This window comes from Lithobates pipiens, unplaced genomic scaffold (genome assembly GCF_037356315.1).
Source record: "Lithobates pipiens isolate NorthernLeopardFrog02 unplaced genomic scaffold, aLitPip1_a1.2 Scaffold_16, whole genome shotgun sequence".
Taxonomy (NCBI): Eukaryota; Metazoa; Chordata; class Amphibia; order Anura; family Ranidae; genus Lithobates; species Lithobates pipiens.
In genome coordinates this window covers 481059441-481075639 of record NW_027507748.1, presented here as the reverse complement: position 1 = coordinate 481075639, position 16199 = coordinate 481059441, and the positions used below count along the sequence as shown (strand labels likewise).

The window sequence follows — 16199 nt, the reverse complement described above, 5'->3', positions numbered from 1 at the left end:
CAAGTAAGTATAGTTTCAGTAAGGCAGTTTCAAGGGGATGCACACACACCACAATGTAGGTCAGAATACACATGCAGCATTTGCAGGACAAGATGGTACATGTCTATGTGTTAGAGGATTAGAAAAATATGCTAAAAAGGTATTATTTACTTGAAGATGATAAAAACATATTTAAAAAAATGCCCTATCCAAATGGTTTCCAAACAAAACATTTGAGTGTGGCTCTCATTTAAATAAAAAAAACAAGAATGCCCAGCTTGCTCTCATCACAATTATGTTTTTGATTAAGTTGAAGTATGACCTGGTTTTTCTCATTCTTTTCCCTGTCAAGCTCTTGTTGAAGCTGATGTACAATCTGGTTCTTTTCCCGATCAAAGTCTTGCTGAAGCAACTGTATAACTCGGTTCTTTTCCAGATCATGTTCCTGCCGAAGCAGCTGAATGGTCTGATTCTTATCCCGGTCATATTCTTTTTTAAGTTCCTGAGTTTGATGTCTCCACTTTTCTTCCTTTAAAGAAATCAATGGGTTGAAATATTTATAGCATTCTTCAGCCTATTTTACAGCACTGAACTAATTTGACAAAATGTAGTGCATTGAACCCCCATGCAGACATTACAAACCCAATGTAGGCCAACAATGTATACTACGCCACTACGTTGCGAAACGTGTTGACGTCATTAGTCACGTGACGCCACTCAAATGATTCCCTGATCCAACAGGCATTAGGAATGGCAGTGAGATGATTGGAAATCCGAACTACATGTGGATTTAAACTCAACTACAGTGAATCACCCTGTGAACCATCCAGCTCCCACAGCTACCGGGTTGCTGAATCCTCTCACCTGGTCACAGATAGCCTGGGATACACAGCATGGACTCTACGATCACAGCTGTGAACCTGGAAGATCTGCAATCTACAGGATGTGGTAATGTAGGGTCGCCTTCTGCTTTAAGCACTCCATAGGAATTGCATTTGCTCAAAGGGCTGCATGATAATCTGATACACGGTCTGCCTATCATCTGGGTCTCAATTCACTTTGGCCAGTACTTTCAGATACCTGATGAACTTTACTTCTATTGCACAAGTGTCTCAGATCTGACTGCACTCTATACGCCAGTGGACCTGGAAACCTGAGCAACATCATACACGCAGGCATCCATCTTTAGGCTAAGGGATGATTGCCTCTTAAAACAGCAGGCAATGGACGCCAAGCAGCAGTCTTTTTTATTCTAAATGTGGTGACTGTTCATTTTATGCTAGGAGCGCTACATTCTAGACTAAATAGCTGATACGAGCAACTTCCATCCACTCCTCATCGGATCCTAGTGATCACAGCATGGATTTATGTGCGGATGTTCAAAATAATAGGATATAGTCTGTTATTTCTATTTCACAAACCCCAGCAACAGCCGCCCTTCCCTTTAAGCCTAGCACAGCTTTCCTAACTGTACTTTCCTATCCCTGGGGGCCATACACATACAGATTGTCTATACTGTATCCTACTGGAATGAATTTTTTTTTTTTTAATTAGGCTGTGTGTACGGTGTTTTTTGCGTCCGGACTTTGCGTTGATTTTTGTTATTTGTATGTGATTTTCCGTGTGTCTGTCTGTCCATTGTCTGTCTCTCACACTTCTCTATATCAGTGTGGTATCCTATTAACTTATACCAGTGAAGACACTACCAATGTTTCTGTATATTGACTATGTTTTTATTCCTCAACCTTGAACTTAATAAATCGTTTTGTACTTTATCAGTCTTCATGATTGCCCTTTGCTGCCTCAGTAGCCACTTCCCTCCCGGGTAATCTTACCTGGGCTTTCTTTTTGTATGCCAACAATGTATACTTTCTAAACTCTTTAGGTGCCTTTTTTGTTAAATATACTGTATTTTAAGGGTCAGACTATTCAATACATACTTTACTTTCCTATAGATGTGGTAAACTGTCACTCAGTTCTCTACTTTCTGACCCCTGCACTCTGCATTACATACTCCTGACTATATGTAAAAATCAATAGATGGTGTTGCGCTCCAAAAAATAAATAAAGTGCTGATCAAAGACAACAATGATTTATGTATCCAAAGTGATGCCCATAATATGAGACCTTCAGGTACTAATGTATAAAAGTACACAATGTATCAATGGATAAAAAATACAATTCAATGGTGGTCAGATTTAAGTGCAAAAGTGCAAATAAAGTGACTGTACTGAATAGAATACCGTATACAACCTTCAGGTATTGATGTGTAAAAGTACAGAATGCATAAACAATTCAATGGTAGTCCATGTAGTTAAATAAAAGTGCACTTCCGGTGTGCATATGTCCCTAATAAGGTCACGTGACAGTGAAGTAAAGCGTAGGACATATGGACACCTGAAGTGACGTCCTGGCCACGAGCTCGCTGCTTGTTTTTTACATTGTGCATGCTTTCGTTACTAAATGTGAGTACCTGATTATCTTTGATTTATTATAAATAAATGCCCATCTTAAGCATACTACACTATAGAGGCTCCTTGTTTTCTCAATTTTCCCGTACGGTGGGATGCATTTGAGCGGTTCTTTGCTACTGATCTAATCCTGAGTGAAAGGAACTTAGAGGAAGTACCTACTAGGCTCACATACTGGGAGCCCTGGAAGGAACGCGCAGGAGACCCCCCCTTCTTTGAGTGATCATGTACCTCCTTTTTCTCTGAATGCTGCTTACCTTACAGCAGTAAGATAAGAAGTTAGTACACCCACGGGTGTCATTTACAGCAAAGAGCCACACCACTGAAGTCATAGCGCCACCTGTTGATACTACACATCACTTTTGATTTTGCACTCTGCACCTTTTGGGTTTGGAAGAAATCAGATCTTCCAGACTTTGATTCATCTGCACTTCTTGCACTTTTATTTAATTACATTGAATTGTTTATGCATTGTGTACTTTTACACATCAATGCCTGAAGGTTATATACTCTATTCACTACAATCACTTTATTTGCACTTAAATCTGACCACCATTGAATTGTGTTTTTTATCCATTGATACATTGTGTACTTTTATACATTAGTAACTGAAGGTCTCATGGTATGTGCATCACTTTGGATACATAAATCATTGTTGTCTTTGATCAGCACTTTATTGAATTATTTTTTGGAGCGCAACACCATCTATTGATTTTTACATATGTTCTGCAGTGGGTAGTGTTTGACCCTCACGGTGTCTGCTTCAGCTTAGATTAATTTTCATTTGTTTTCCTTAGTAGTGTGGGAAAACTCATCATCCCACATACTACCGACTACCCCTGCACTCTGCATTACACTCCTGACCATAACCCAGCCCAGCCAGCTGGGCCAGAGCTCAAACCAAACAGCTAGCCAGCCAGCCAGTCGAAATTGGGTTATGTATTGGGTTATGTATTGTGTTTTTTTCATTCAAAATTCAGTGTATTTTTTCCCATAAAATTGGGTTTGAAAACCGCTGTGCAATACCATGTAACATACAAAATTTGCAAATCCTACCATTTTATTCTCTATGACCTCTGCTTCAAGAAAATATATAATGTTTGGTGGTTCTAATTTTCTAGCAAAAAAATACTGATTTTTACATGTAAACAAAAGTGTCAAAAAAAGGACTGGAGGTCAAGTGGCTTATAAACATACCTGCTTTTTTAAGCGTTCCATCATATTTTCAGTGTCACAGTGATATTTTGACTTTCCTTGACCTGGGTCATTTTGAAGGCCTTCCTCCAGAGTACCTAATCCAGACATCCTTTGCTGGTTCTGTCTCTTCATTTCAGTCAGCTCCTGCAAATAACAAAACACCATAAAAAAAACCACAAAAAAATTGGATTTTTGTACTCACCGTCAAATCCTTTTCTCTGAAGTTCATTGACGGACACAGCTCCTTAATTCTTGTCCTTAGGGTTATCACGCCACCTTCAGGAGAGGACTAGGCATGTAAAACATGTAAAGAAAGCAAGACTGCACAGCACCGCCCAGGGGACGGTCCATCTGGCTTTAACTCCTCACCCTACTTCCTGCAGTTCATCAAAATGCAGTACTGTGTCCGTCAATGAACTTCAGAAAAAAGGATTTTACAGTGAGTACAAAAATCCAATTTTCTCTTTCGTTCATGGACGGACACAGCTCCTTAATTCTTGACCTTAGGGACGTCCCCAAGCACTGTCAAAAAACAAGGGGTGGAAACAGCAAAACATAACTTTAACCACAACAAAAGGAACCCCTCAACAGAGGACACTGAGACAAACAGAGTGTCTGACTGCCGAAACTGAGCCGTAGCAGACAGATATACCCGTAGAGCCCGGACCACATCAAGGGAATGTAAGGCAACCTCTTTCGGGTGTGTCAGCTTAGGACATATGGATGGTAACACGATGTCCTCATTGAGATGGAATGCCGAAACCACTTTTGGAAAGAAAGAGGACTGTGAACGTAGCACCGACTTATCCTTGTGGATGACCATGTAGGTAGACTTGCATGACAATGCCGCCAACTCAGAAACCCTACTGCCAGATGTAATAGCCATTAGAAAGACTACTTTCTGAGAAAGTGTTAACAAGGGCATCTCCCTAATGTTTTCAAGCGGCGGTTTCTGGAGTGCCGATAGTACCAGATTCAGAGCCCACGGAGGTAGTGGTGGTCGAACCGGAGGGACTACGTGCCGAATCCCTTGTACAAAAGTACCCACCAATGAGTGAGTCGCCAAGGGATGTTGGAAAAAGACAGCCAAGGCTGATATTTGCCCCTTGATGGTGCTTAGGCAAGTTTCTGATCCAATCCTCCCTGCAAAAACAGCAGGATCCTGAACACTGAATATGTGCGCAGATGCCACCCCATTTCCTCACACATGGAGATGTAAGCCTTCCATGTACGATGGTAAATCTTTCGAGAAGACGACTTCCATGCCCTCAGCATAGTGGAAATGTCATGGTTATGCAGTAATCTTCCTCTGTTTGCTAACCTCTCCTCATGTGTTCAGACTAAGAGGCCAGCCACTTCTACCTGGTGGTTTTTATAACCTCTCCTCTAAGCATGGCTCCACCCCAGGCCCTATCAGGGAACCCTATATTAACCTGTGCACTGCAAGCCAGCGGTGCTGATCAACCATTGTGTATCCATTCTGTGTTTGGCTACATGTTTCCTGCTTGCCGTGTGCTCTACGTTTGTCTCTGTTACCGACCTTGGCGTGTTCTCAACGATTCCTGTCTGCTTGTGACCTTGACCTTTTGGCATGTCCCCAACCATCCCTGTCTGCCTGTGACCCTGAACCTTTGGCGTGTACTCTGTTCCTGTCTGCTAGTCTGCCTTATCCCCTTACTATCCTTGTCATCCCAGCCTGCTGCTTCCTTCTCCTGTAGTCTACTGTGAGCGTGAGCTGTGAGACCCTAGGGGCCGTGACCTGGAGCCAGACTGCAGTGAAGTCCATCCTCACCACTGGAGGCTCTGGCAAACACCTGCTGGCTTTTAGACTCCACGCCCTGGGGAATCTATGCTCCAGCTCCCATTGGGATCTGTGTTAGTGATCCTGTAGACCTGTGTCCTGAATCTCCCTGGGTACAATCCACAGCAGTCAGTCCTAAGGTCCACTACCTAGCGGTGCACTTCCGACTCCTACGGAGTGCATCTGTCCCCTGGTCTCAGGTGACCTGACAGGAAATTACCGAGTCTGACAGACCTCGGTCCCTTAGTACCTGGTTTTCAACAGCCATGCCGTTAAAACCAGCAACGGTAAAGCAGGATGAAGTATCGGACCTTGCAATAGAAGGTCCTCTCGCATCGGCAGCCGACAAGGAACATCCACTACATACTAGGTTGTAGTACCTATACTAGGTTGGCGTATCAAGGATGCCTACTAGGTTGGCGTACCAAGGTTGGCGTACCAAGGATGCCGAGGCTAATCTGGGGCAATCAGAATCCCCGGAAAAGACGTTGTAGAAGTTTGAGGGGGGTGAAAGCCATAAATCAGCCGATAATGCCCCCATGGAGCCACCAACACGTCTGACGCATCCGCCCAGGGGTCTCTTGTCCTGGACACAAACCTCTGCACTTTCCAGTTGAGCCGAGAGGCCAGGAGGTCCACATCTGGTGTGCCCCACCTTAGGCAAAGGAGCCGGAATACATCCGGATGCAACGACCATTCCCCTGGGTCCAACATCTGATGACTTAGGTAGTTTGCCTGCCAGTTTTCTATGGCCCGGAATGTATATGGACGACAGGGCTGGCACGTGACGCTCTGCCCATTGGAGGATGTGAGGGACCTCCCATGCTGCGGCCAAACTCCTTGTTCCTCCTTGATGGTTGACATGTGCCACCGCCATGGCGTTGTCCAATTGGATCCTGACCAGACACCCCTGTAGCCTCCTGGACCATGTGGAGAGGCAACGTCTGGGAGTTGAGATTCTACCCGCGACCAGAGACCCTGGGCTGACAGTACGCCAAAAACTCCCCCCCAACCGGTCAGGCTAGCGTCCGTTGTGATCACCGTTCAATGGAGAGGAAGGAACGATCTCCCAGACCGAAGGCTCGGAGACCTCAGCCACCAGAGAAGGGAATCCTTGACTAACTGGCTCACCCGAATTAGACAATCCAGGGATAATGGGGATTTGTTCCATTTTGCCAAAATCTCCTTTTGCATGACTCAAGTGTGAAATTGAGCGTACAGTACTGCTTCAAAGGTGGCTACCATGAGGCCCAGAACTCGCATGCATAAGCACAGCGATGACCACCTGCGGTTCACCAAAAAGCTCACTGCAGCTTGAAGAGTCTGCACCTTGTCTGAAGGGAGAAAAACTCTCGCTTCTGAGGAGTCCAACAGTAAGCCCAAGTACTCCAGACGTTGAGTCTGCACTAATACAGAATTCTTTAGGTTCAGCACCCAACCAAACTCCCAGAGAGTCTGCATGGTGATCGCTAGACCCTCCCCTAATTCTGAGGCGGAAGCTGCCCTCAGAAGGAGGTCGTCTAGGTAACCTACGATTGCGATCCCACGTTGCCTTAACAGCGCTAGAATTGGAGCTAACACTTTGGTAAAGACTCGGGATGCTGACGCCAGGCAAAAGGGAGAGCCACAAACTGGTAGCGCTCTACCCCGACTGCAAATCGCAGAAACCTCTGATGCCCAAGGCATATGGGCACATGTAAATACGTGTCCTGGATATCCAGGGACGCCAGAAAGTCCCCCTGATGGAGTGCAGTGACCAGGGAGTGAACTGATTCCATCCTGAAACTTTGCAGTTTAACAAAGCTGTTGGGGGCCTTTAAGTCCAGGATTGGACATACCCCCTCCTTTTTGGGGACTACAAACAGATTGGAGTAGAATCCCTGAAACCTTTCCAGCATCGGTACAGGTACTATCACCCGCACAGCAGCAGGTCCCGTACTATCCCGGAACAGGGCTTCCCGAGGAGCCGGATGTAGAGGTAGGTTGGAGGGAAAAAAATCTGTTTGGTGGACAAGAAAGAAACTCTTTCTTGTATCCCAATGAAACCAGTTCGCAAACCCATTGGCTGGACAGTAGGGAGGTCCACCGAGCTGCAAACTCCCGAAGACGACCCCCCCACCCAAGAGTTGGGCAGGGGCAAACCATCATGCGGTAACATTTTTGCTCGCAGACTTGTTTGGCTTGCGAAACCAGGGACACTTCTATCCTTCAGCAGGTGCCTTGTCAGACTGAAAACATTTACCTGCCGACCTGGGCGGGCGGAAAACTGTTTCTGAGCGGAAAAGGCGGGCCCGTGCCTACGGCGTGGGTCCTTACCCTTCCTGGACTGTGGGAGCAATGTGCTCTTCCCACCGGTAACATTTTTAATAATGTCATCTAGCGAAGCTCCAAATAGCCTCTCACCTTGGAAGGGCAAATCCGCCAGTCCTTTTTTAGATGCCTGGTCCGCAGACCAGCATTTCAGCCAAATCAAGCGCTGTAGCACAAGTGATACTGATGTTCTAGAGAGCAGGGGGACCGTATCTAGGGCTGCATCACATACTGAAGGCCATGCACTAACTGATCTGCCAGTTCTACACATACAGGGAAGACTGTTGCTTCTCCAATTCACGGTGCAACAACTTTGCCCATTCAGTAAGTGTCTGGGACACCAAAGCCGTGGCTAGCACAGGTCGTAATGCTGACCCCACCACCGTAAACATGGACCGGGCCACTGCCTCGGCCCTCCTGTCGGCATGGTCCTTAAAGGCAGGAGTCCCTTCTACCGGAATTGTGGTTACTTTATTTAACCTGGATACCAGGGGGTCTACAACCGGGGGAGAAGCACATATTTTCAGTAGGCTCTCAAAGGGGCAACGCACCGCCATTCTTCTTGGAAAAAGGCCCTTTACGGGCTTCTCCATTCCTTGTAGATGAACTTATCAAAATAAGTAAAATACGGAAACACTTTAGGCATGTGGGCCGGTTTGCGGGACCCAAAAGGGACCGCCCCCTCAGCAGAGGTTTCTGCTGCATCCTGCATCTTCAGGGGATCCTGCACCACAGTGATAAGTGCTCTGTGTCCTTCTCCTACACTAGGCAGGGGCCGCCAGTCACCGCGGGATCCGAGTCTCAATCAGAGCTCTCCACAGAGGCTACAAGAACATGGCCACTGGTTGTCCTAGCAAAATTCACCAAGAAAATGGCCGCCGAATGTTCTAGAAAAGGCTGACAGCACATACAATGCAGAAGACTACAGGAAAATGGCCGTGGCCTCAGTAAAATGGCCACGGCCCATGCGGTGGCCTCTCCTCATGCAAAATAGCCCAAGCACCTCACAGAGAATAAATAAAGGGCAGTAAAGAAAAAACGCAGCCCCCCGCCAAAGCCCAGAGCCCCCCCCGGCCAAGTACATACACCACACATCACACAACGGCCCCAGCAGGGGGAGGAGGGAATGAGGGATAGGGAGAGTGACAGACCCCCTAGTCGACCTCCCAGGGAATGCCCAGCTGCTCTCCAGGGACAGCCGTACTTACCCCTCCTGTTGGGATTGCTGGACACATTCCGCCACAGACCCATCACCCGAGCAGTACGGGGTGGCTGTTGGCCACGGCAAACTGTGACACAGACAGCAGTATCCCGGTCATATGTGTTCCCCGGAGCATATAGCTCATCAGCCACCCCTGGAGCAAGAGGGGCATGTTGTGGCCGACCCAGTATGTAGCCAGGGTCTGCTCACACTTGATGGCCAGGCTGGGGAGACTACAAAGATCTATATTATCCAGCTTGTCACCCAGCCTGGCTGTTGATTGTAGATCACAGGAACAAAATTGCAGAAAAAATGAAAAAAATTGCAGAACCAATGGTCCCCTCAGGGAACTAGGTCCTTCTTCTACACTAGGCAGAAAAAAACTTAGCTGCAGAAAGCAGGGTGAGGGGTTATAGCCAGAGCGGTGCTGTGCAGTCTTGCTGTTTTTACATGTTTTAAATGTTCTGCCTAGTCCTCTCCTGAAGGTGGCATGATAAAACTAAGGGCAAGATTTAAGGAGCTGTGAAAGAGAAATATGGTACAGTGCTATGCCTCCTACAAAACTAAATATATACTGTATATATGATGTTTAAACAAACCATATGCACATAATCATATACTGTAAGCTTACAGCACAGATATTGAGAACATTACACATAGCATAAATAGATTAAAATATGTTTTGAAGTGCAAACTTAATTTATAAAGTGCTATAATGCAACGTTTATACAAGATGCTTCATATGCTTCTCACAACTGTACAAATAAAGTCTCTCTTCATAGTGCAAAAATACTTTCTTCAATGTGTGGAATTCTTAATAGCAACAGAATAGTGCTGCACTATATTTATTACATATATATATATATATATATATATATATATATATATATATATATATATTAGGGCTGTTACTGATTAAAATTTTCCTGTTCGATTAATCATTTTTTTTAAATCGATTAATCGGCTAATTTCAAATAATTATAACGCACATACAGATCCAACTACTTTTAGCTGATCTCCTTGCATTGCAACTCTGCATTAGTCAGTGGTAAATGTGGTATACACTATATACAATCACCCGACACTAATTTGTTTCCACAATCCATGACATAACTTCACAGTTCACACAAATACGTTTTAAATTTAAACTGTAGCACTGACGTAAGTAATTTGTTTTTCCACAGTAGCATGACAATCCCTCCACTTCCGGTCTAACTAATCACTCTCACCTTATGGAATGGACCCCTGTGCAAACAGGTGGTCATGCAAGCGGGTATCAAAAGGGTTAACACGGACCATAAACTTCTCTCAGATCTCCTTAGATCTCAGCAAGGGCGGCAGGTCATGGGTAGAAAGAAAAGATCTAAGTGCTCACCGCTTAAGTATAAGATTTAATTTTTGTGTTCAAACACAAACTACTCACATAAAGATGATAAAAACACAGCATGTAAAGCCGACAATCCTGTTAGTTCCGTAGGGCAGCAGCGGGTGACGTAATGCATAGCTCCTCCCCCGTACGCGTTACATTCAATCAGAACTTCAACGTCACTGGACTCCTCCGCCTTCCCTTTGTTAGCAGACAGAGGCACTTGGGGAAGGGGGGGAGGAGTCGGGTGACGTTGATGTCCGTGATGTCACCAGATCTCTGACGGAACTCCCTGAAGACCCGGAAGCCAGTGGAGAGGTGAGTACCTGTCATGGTTATGCAATAGAGTTTGTCTGTCAGCTTACCTGTCTCCATGTGTTCATCTCTAGAGACCAGCCGACTCTCACCTGACTGCTTCTATAATCCCTCCTCTGGCATGGCTCCACCCTAGCTCCTATCAGAGAACTCTATATTAACCTGTGCATTGCAGGCCAACCCTGCTGATCAACTTTTGTGTGTTTGGCTTCCTGTTTCCTGCTTGCCGTATGCTCTATGTTTGTTTCTGCTACCGACCTTGGCGTGTTCTCAACTATTCTTGTCTGCTCGTGACCCTGACCTTTGGCGTGTCCCCAACTATCCCTGTTTGCCTGTGACCCTGAACCTTTGGCGTGAACTCCTTGTCTGCTTGTGGCCCCCAACCTTGGCTTATTCCCTTACTATCCCTATCTTCCTGTTGCCTACTGTGGGTGTGAGCTGAAGGACCCTGGGGGTCGTGACCTGGAGCCAGCTGCTGCCCAGTCCATCCTCACCACTAGATGTATCTGTAACCTTCAGCTATGTTCTGGTGTAACCAAGGTTTTTGCTTTTTTTTCAATAACACTTGGAAAGGGGTTACCCCTGCAGACAGGCTGATATGTTAGTATTCCTATACTGTATTTTTTATACTGCCAAAAAATGTAAATATAGAATAATAAAAAAAAGGAGGCATGAGGGTAGTGCAAGAATGCCAACTTCTCTAAGCTGCACTCCATACTTCAAGATATTAAAATGGGATCAAACTCGAGAAATATTGAACACTGAGAAAAAAATGGGAGTGGTGCCCTTTGAAAACGTCACGTGTGACGAAACATGTCAGGGTTTAGCTACACACTGACGTCACAACGCTGTACGTGACCCCGGAAGCATGGGTGATCGCTGAATATTTTTATTGCTGGCAAATTTCTCTCTATTTTAAATCTTTTGTAAATCTTTTATATGAATTTTTTTTTAATAAAGCAAACAGTGGTTAAGGATAACACACTATTGGAGTTCCCTCCTTTTTTACACCCTCCTATGTGGCCCGTTCCAGCTCTGGGTGAGTGTCTTGGCTTACTTTATTAGCAAGCGGGTTCTCTCCGTACAGCGGAAGGAAGTTTGGCACTGCGAGTGAGGAGGCATCTGGAGGACTGACATCCCAGATTGATGTAAAGACCCCACAGAGGGTTATATCTGCAGGCACTAACGACTTTGCTACGAACTGGAGGTCCATTTCATCTGGTAAGGGTCCCTAATATATTCTTTTGTGGTGTGCACCCTGAGGATAGATCCACCCTTTACCCTCTTGATGGTGGCAGAATTGTCTTTCAACTCACTTTTTGAATTTTCATTCATTCCTCTTTATACTGTGGAATTGGATTTAACATACACCATATGTGGACTTTGCACTTTATGATTAATTTAAGTTTAATCATCTTATACAATACATGTGGACTTTGCACCTAATGATTATTTTACTTTAATCATTGTATCTACTTGCACTATAAGAATTTATATGGACACCTTTTTCAATTATATTGCTGTCTAATATATAGAGTGATATTATCTATATTTATTTACATGTACTTAGGGTATATGGCCTTTTGCACATTGGATTTTGCACATATATATTAATTTGTGATTGGTTTGGGGAATTTGATATTTCTTTTATTAGCACAACCATTCCCCTTTATACTGATTGGCTACCATGCACAGCCGTGACAGTTTTTGCACTCTCCAGTTTTAGTAAATCAACCCCATTGTGATGCAGCTCTGAATATGGAGCTTGAAGCTGAGATTTGTATAGTGTGCCTTAAATTACTCAGATCTGCCTTTCCCTTTTTCAGGTGGATCTGAGCGTGCCATCCATTGACTCCTATAGGGAGACGGATGTCAGCGGAGATGTGTCCACTGACACCTGTCTGCTATTCGATCCGCTAAAATCAGATGTATGGCGATACATTCGCCATCTTTTGGTGGATCAGATTGGATAAGATCTGATGAACATGGACATGCCATAGGAATCAGTGGCGCTCTGACAGGCCCCTCCCCACTCAGTGAGCAGAGACGTACCTGTCATCCTCTGGCTCAGCGGAGATCAACGGAGTGATCTCCTGCTGAGCTGACGGACTCCGCTGAGGGCATCCACCTTGTGTAAACGAGGCCTTACTCTGTATGATAACAAAATGCATGTGCAGGCATCTCTGGGTATTTACTTTTTATGTCCTTGGACCATTTGTTTTCATAACTAAACACTTTAAATAGTATCATATTACAGTTGTTACTTACATTATCCAAAGAGGAGTTCTTATCAGTTAGTTCTTTAAGCTCTTTCATAAACATTTCCTTCACTTTTTTCATTTCTTCTTCAAAAGTTTCTTTTTCTTCTGCTTTCCACTTGTCAAACTTTTTCAAAACTTCCAGCTCCATTGTTTTCTTATGTTCACTCTCCTGTATCTGTATAAAATATAGTGATACGAAAGATAGTTAAATATTTGACCACTTTAAGATCTATTTGATTGTTTCAGGTAGGGAGACATGAGAGACTGGGGAGTCAGTGAGAGTTTCTCAAAGCAAACAGGTACAGCTCTGAAGACCCCTTTACAGCCCATGTATCATGCCCCTATAACATACATACATGAAAAAGTAAAGACATTGGGCTCAATTCACAAAGAGTTAAATTCCAAATGGGTATTGATAAATTTCAAAAATCCCTACAATTCATGAAAAAACTTGAGTTACAGTAAATTGCACATGCAATGTTTATTTAATTTGTGTGGCGTTTTCCTCTCGATTCTTGCTAGCAGACCCTAATTTAGCTTTCTCTTCACTGTAATTTATTAGAATCAGGAAGCCCCCTTTAATAAGGCGGCCCTAGATCTCTCCCTTCCATGAATATGGGGTACATAGTAAAACTAAGGGGTGGAGTCACCTAATGACATCACCGGGTGACCCAGCCCACTTATGGTGTCATTAACACAACATGCCCCATTCGATGATGTCATAAGGGGGCTGGGTGACATCATTAGGTGCCCACCCCCCCCCCCCCCTTAGTTTACTTGGCGGCAGGAGCCAAGCGTCAGTGAGGGTCAGATTATTTACATTTTTTTCGTTTTGTTTGGATCAGTGGCCAGAGTTCACCGTGATTGATGCTGGATCTACTTCAGTTTTTTGAGTTTTTGAATAAAGGACTTGCCAAAACCTGTCTGTTTTTATTTACTTTGCAAATTTTTTTGGTGAATGAGAAGGGATACTATTAGGCATGCTACGAAATTTCGGGTGTCGAAACATATCGTCTGAAAATTGCCTTTTTCAGGAACATGCAATTAAGCTGATAATGGCACCGAAAATGGGGCGGGCCGCACCCCTGGTGCCGCCCAGTACGGGGGTCTCGTTCTGGTGAGGTGCGCCGCGGTCCTCTCTTCTCTTCCTCCCCTCCCTCCCTCCTCACTGTGATCTCCGTGTGTCACGGAGCTTAACTACACAGACCGCAGTAACAATGTCCCGCCTCTTTTGACAGACGGCACACTGATCCAATGGTGGGACATTGAACCAGTGTCACGTGATTACAGGAAGCGGGACATCGTTACTGTGACCCGGGCAATTCAAATGCAGCTCCGTGACACACGGAGATCGTCGCTCTTATTCAGGAACTGGCAGGCTACATGATGGGTGCTGGCAAGCTGCATGACGGGCATGTCCCCAGTCTCTGACCATCTCCTGTACCATGTCCCCAGTCTCTGACCATCTCCTGTAAAATGTCCCCAGTCTCTGACCATCTCCTGTAAAATGTCCCCAGTCTCTGACCCTCTCCTGTACCATGTCTGCAGTCTTTGACCATCTCCTGTACCATATCCCCAGTCTCTGACCATCTCCTGTACCATTTCCTCAGTCTCTGACCATCTCCTGTACCATGTCCGCAGTCTTTTACCATCTCTGCAGTCTCTGACCATCTCCTGTACCATGTCCCCAGTCTCTGACCATCTCCTGTACCATTTCCTCAGTCTCTGACCATCTCCTGTACCATGTCCGCAGTCTCTTACCATCTCTGCAGTCTCTGACCATCTCCTGTACCATGTCCCCAGTCTCTGACCATCTCCTGTACCATTTCCTCAGTCTCTGACCATCTCCTGTACCATGTCCCCAGTCTCTGACTCTCTGATCATCTCCTGTACCATGTCCCCAGTCTCTGACCATATCCTGTATAAAAATATTTTTTTTTAAATAAGTTTCGGTATCGGTCATTCTCTGTATCAGTTTTCGGTTTCCGGCCTAGTGTATTCTTCATTTTCTGTATCGGTTTCGGCACCAAACCCATTTGGTGCACCCCTAGATACTATATATCCTATACTAATTCACAGGGGGTGGGGTAGGGGCTCTGGGGGGTGCTGGGATCTGGGGTCCCTATTGTTAAAGGGGGCTTTCAGGTTACTATAATTCACCCCCCTCTCCCCCATAACCACTGGGCCAGGGTTGTGGGGAAGAGGCTCTGTCCTCATCAAAATGGGGTTAAGGTGCTTGGGGGGGGGGGCATGTGGACTGCTATGGGTCAGGATGGGGGGGGGGAGTTCTCACTCACCTCCCCCCCTTTCATGGCCTGCCGGGCTGCATAATAAAGGTCTGGTATGGATTTTGAGAGGAATTTTCCCCCTAATTTTTGAGTGAGTTTCCCCTCAAAATCCAAACAAGACTAGAAGAGCCTAGTATGGATTGGGGGGAGAACCCAACACTGTTTTAAAAAAAAAAAATGTGTTTACATTCTGCTGTCAGCAGATGAGTCGTGGTTGTTAAAGTGTTACTAAACCCAGGCAAAACTGTTTTAGGTCTGGGAGAATCCTTACTAAAATAATTTAATCTGGGCTCAATGGAAAAAGGCCATTGCATTTGTGGTAAGTAGGAAGGTTATAACCCTTAAAGTGTTACTAAACCCAGGACCCTGCATTCACTATAACTGGTTTCCCACAGCACACAGAACATGGAAATGCAATTATTTCAGTAAATATAAACTGCTAAATATCTTTTATCATCAGCAGTTACAGCAGTCTTGTGACTTCTATCAGTGTCCAGCTAAGCACTGATTAAAGCTTGTAGGAGGAGTTTTCTGACTGTCCTATGAGACTGCAGGACCACTAACGCTCTCTCTGGACAGCGCTGAACACAATCACTCACCCAAGAAAAAAACCTCTCTAGCAATACACACCAAACTCAGCATGTGCAGCCTGACTCCATAGGCTCTGCGTTATCAGGAAAAAAATCAGGGGACAGTGGAAGGAGGATCAGAGAAGCCAGGATTATACAGCCTTTTTACAAAATGCAAATGATTAACCACTTAATAACCGCCCTATAGCCGAATGACGGCTTTAGGGCGGTTTCTTAACTGTGGGAGGCCGTCATATGACGTCCTCCCAGAATTCCGCTCTCGCGCGCCCCCTGGGGCGCGCACTCGAGAGCATCCGTGACCGCCGGGTCCACAGGACCCGGCGCATCACGGATCACGGTAAACGGCCGCTCGTCGCGGCCGTTTACCACGTGATCGCTCCGTCAAATGACGGAGTGATCACTTGTAAACAAACCGGCGTC

At 45.3% G+C, this 16199-nt stretch overlaps 1 protein-coding gene across 4 annotated transcripts in view; it reads right to left on the bottom strand.

Annotated features, from left to right (window-relative positions):
* DZIP1 (DAZ interacting zinc finger protein 1) overlaps window positions 1–16199 on the bottom strand; it is a 151245-nt gene that overhangs the window by 85821 nt on the left and 49225 nt on the right. For all 4 annotated transcript variants that reach the window (XM_077483032.1, XM_077483033.1, XM_077483034.1 and 1 more), the window contains exons 5-7: window positions 12909–13076; window positions 3648–3791; window positions 302–508 (exon numbers count right to left, since the gene is read on the bottom strand). In XM_077483032.1, the coding sequence (XP_077339158.1) occupies window positions 302–508; window positions 3648–3791; window positions 12909–13076 (519 nt within the window). The remainder of the gene's footprint in view (window positions 1–301; window positions 509–3647; window positions 3792–12908; window positions 13077–16199) is intronic.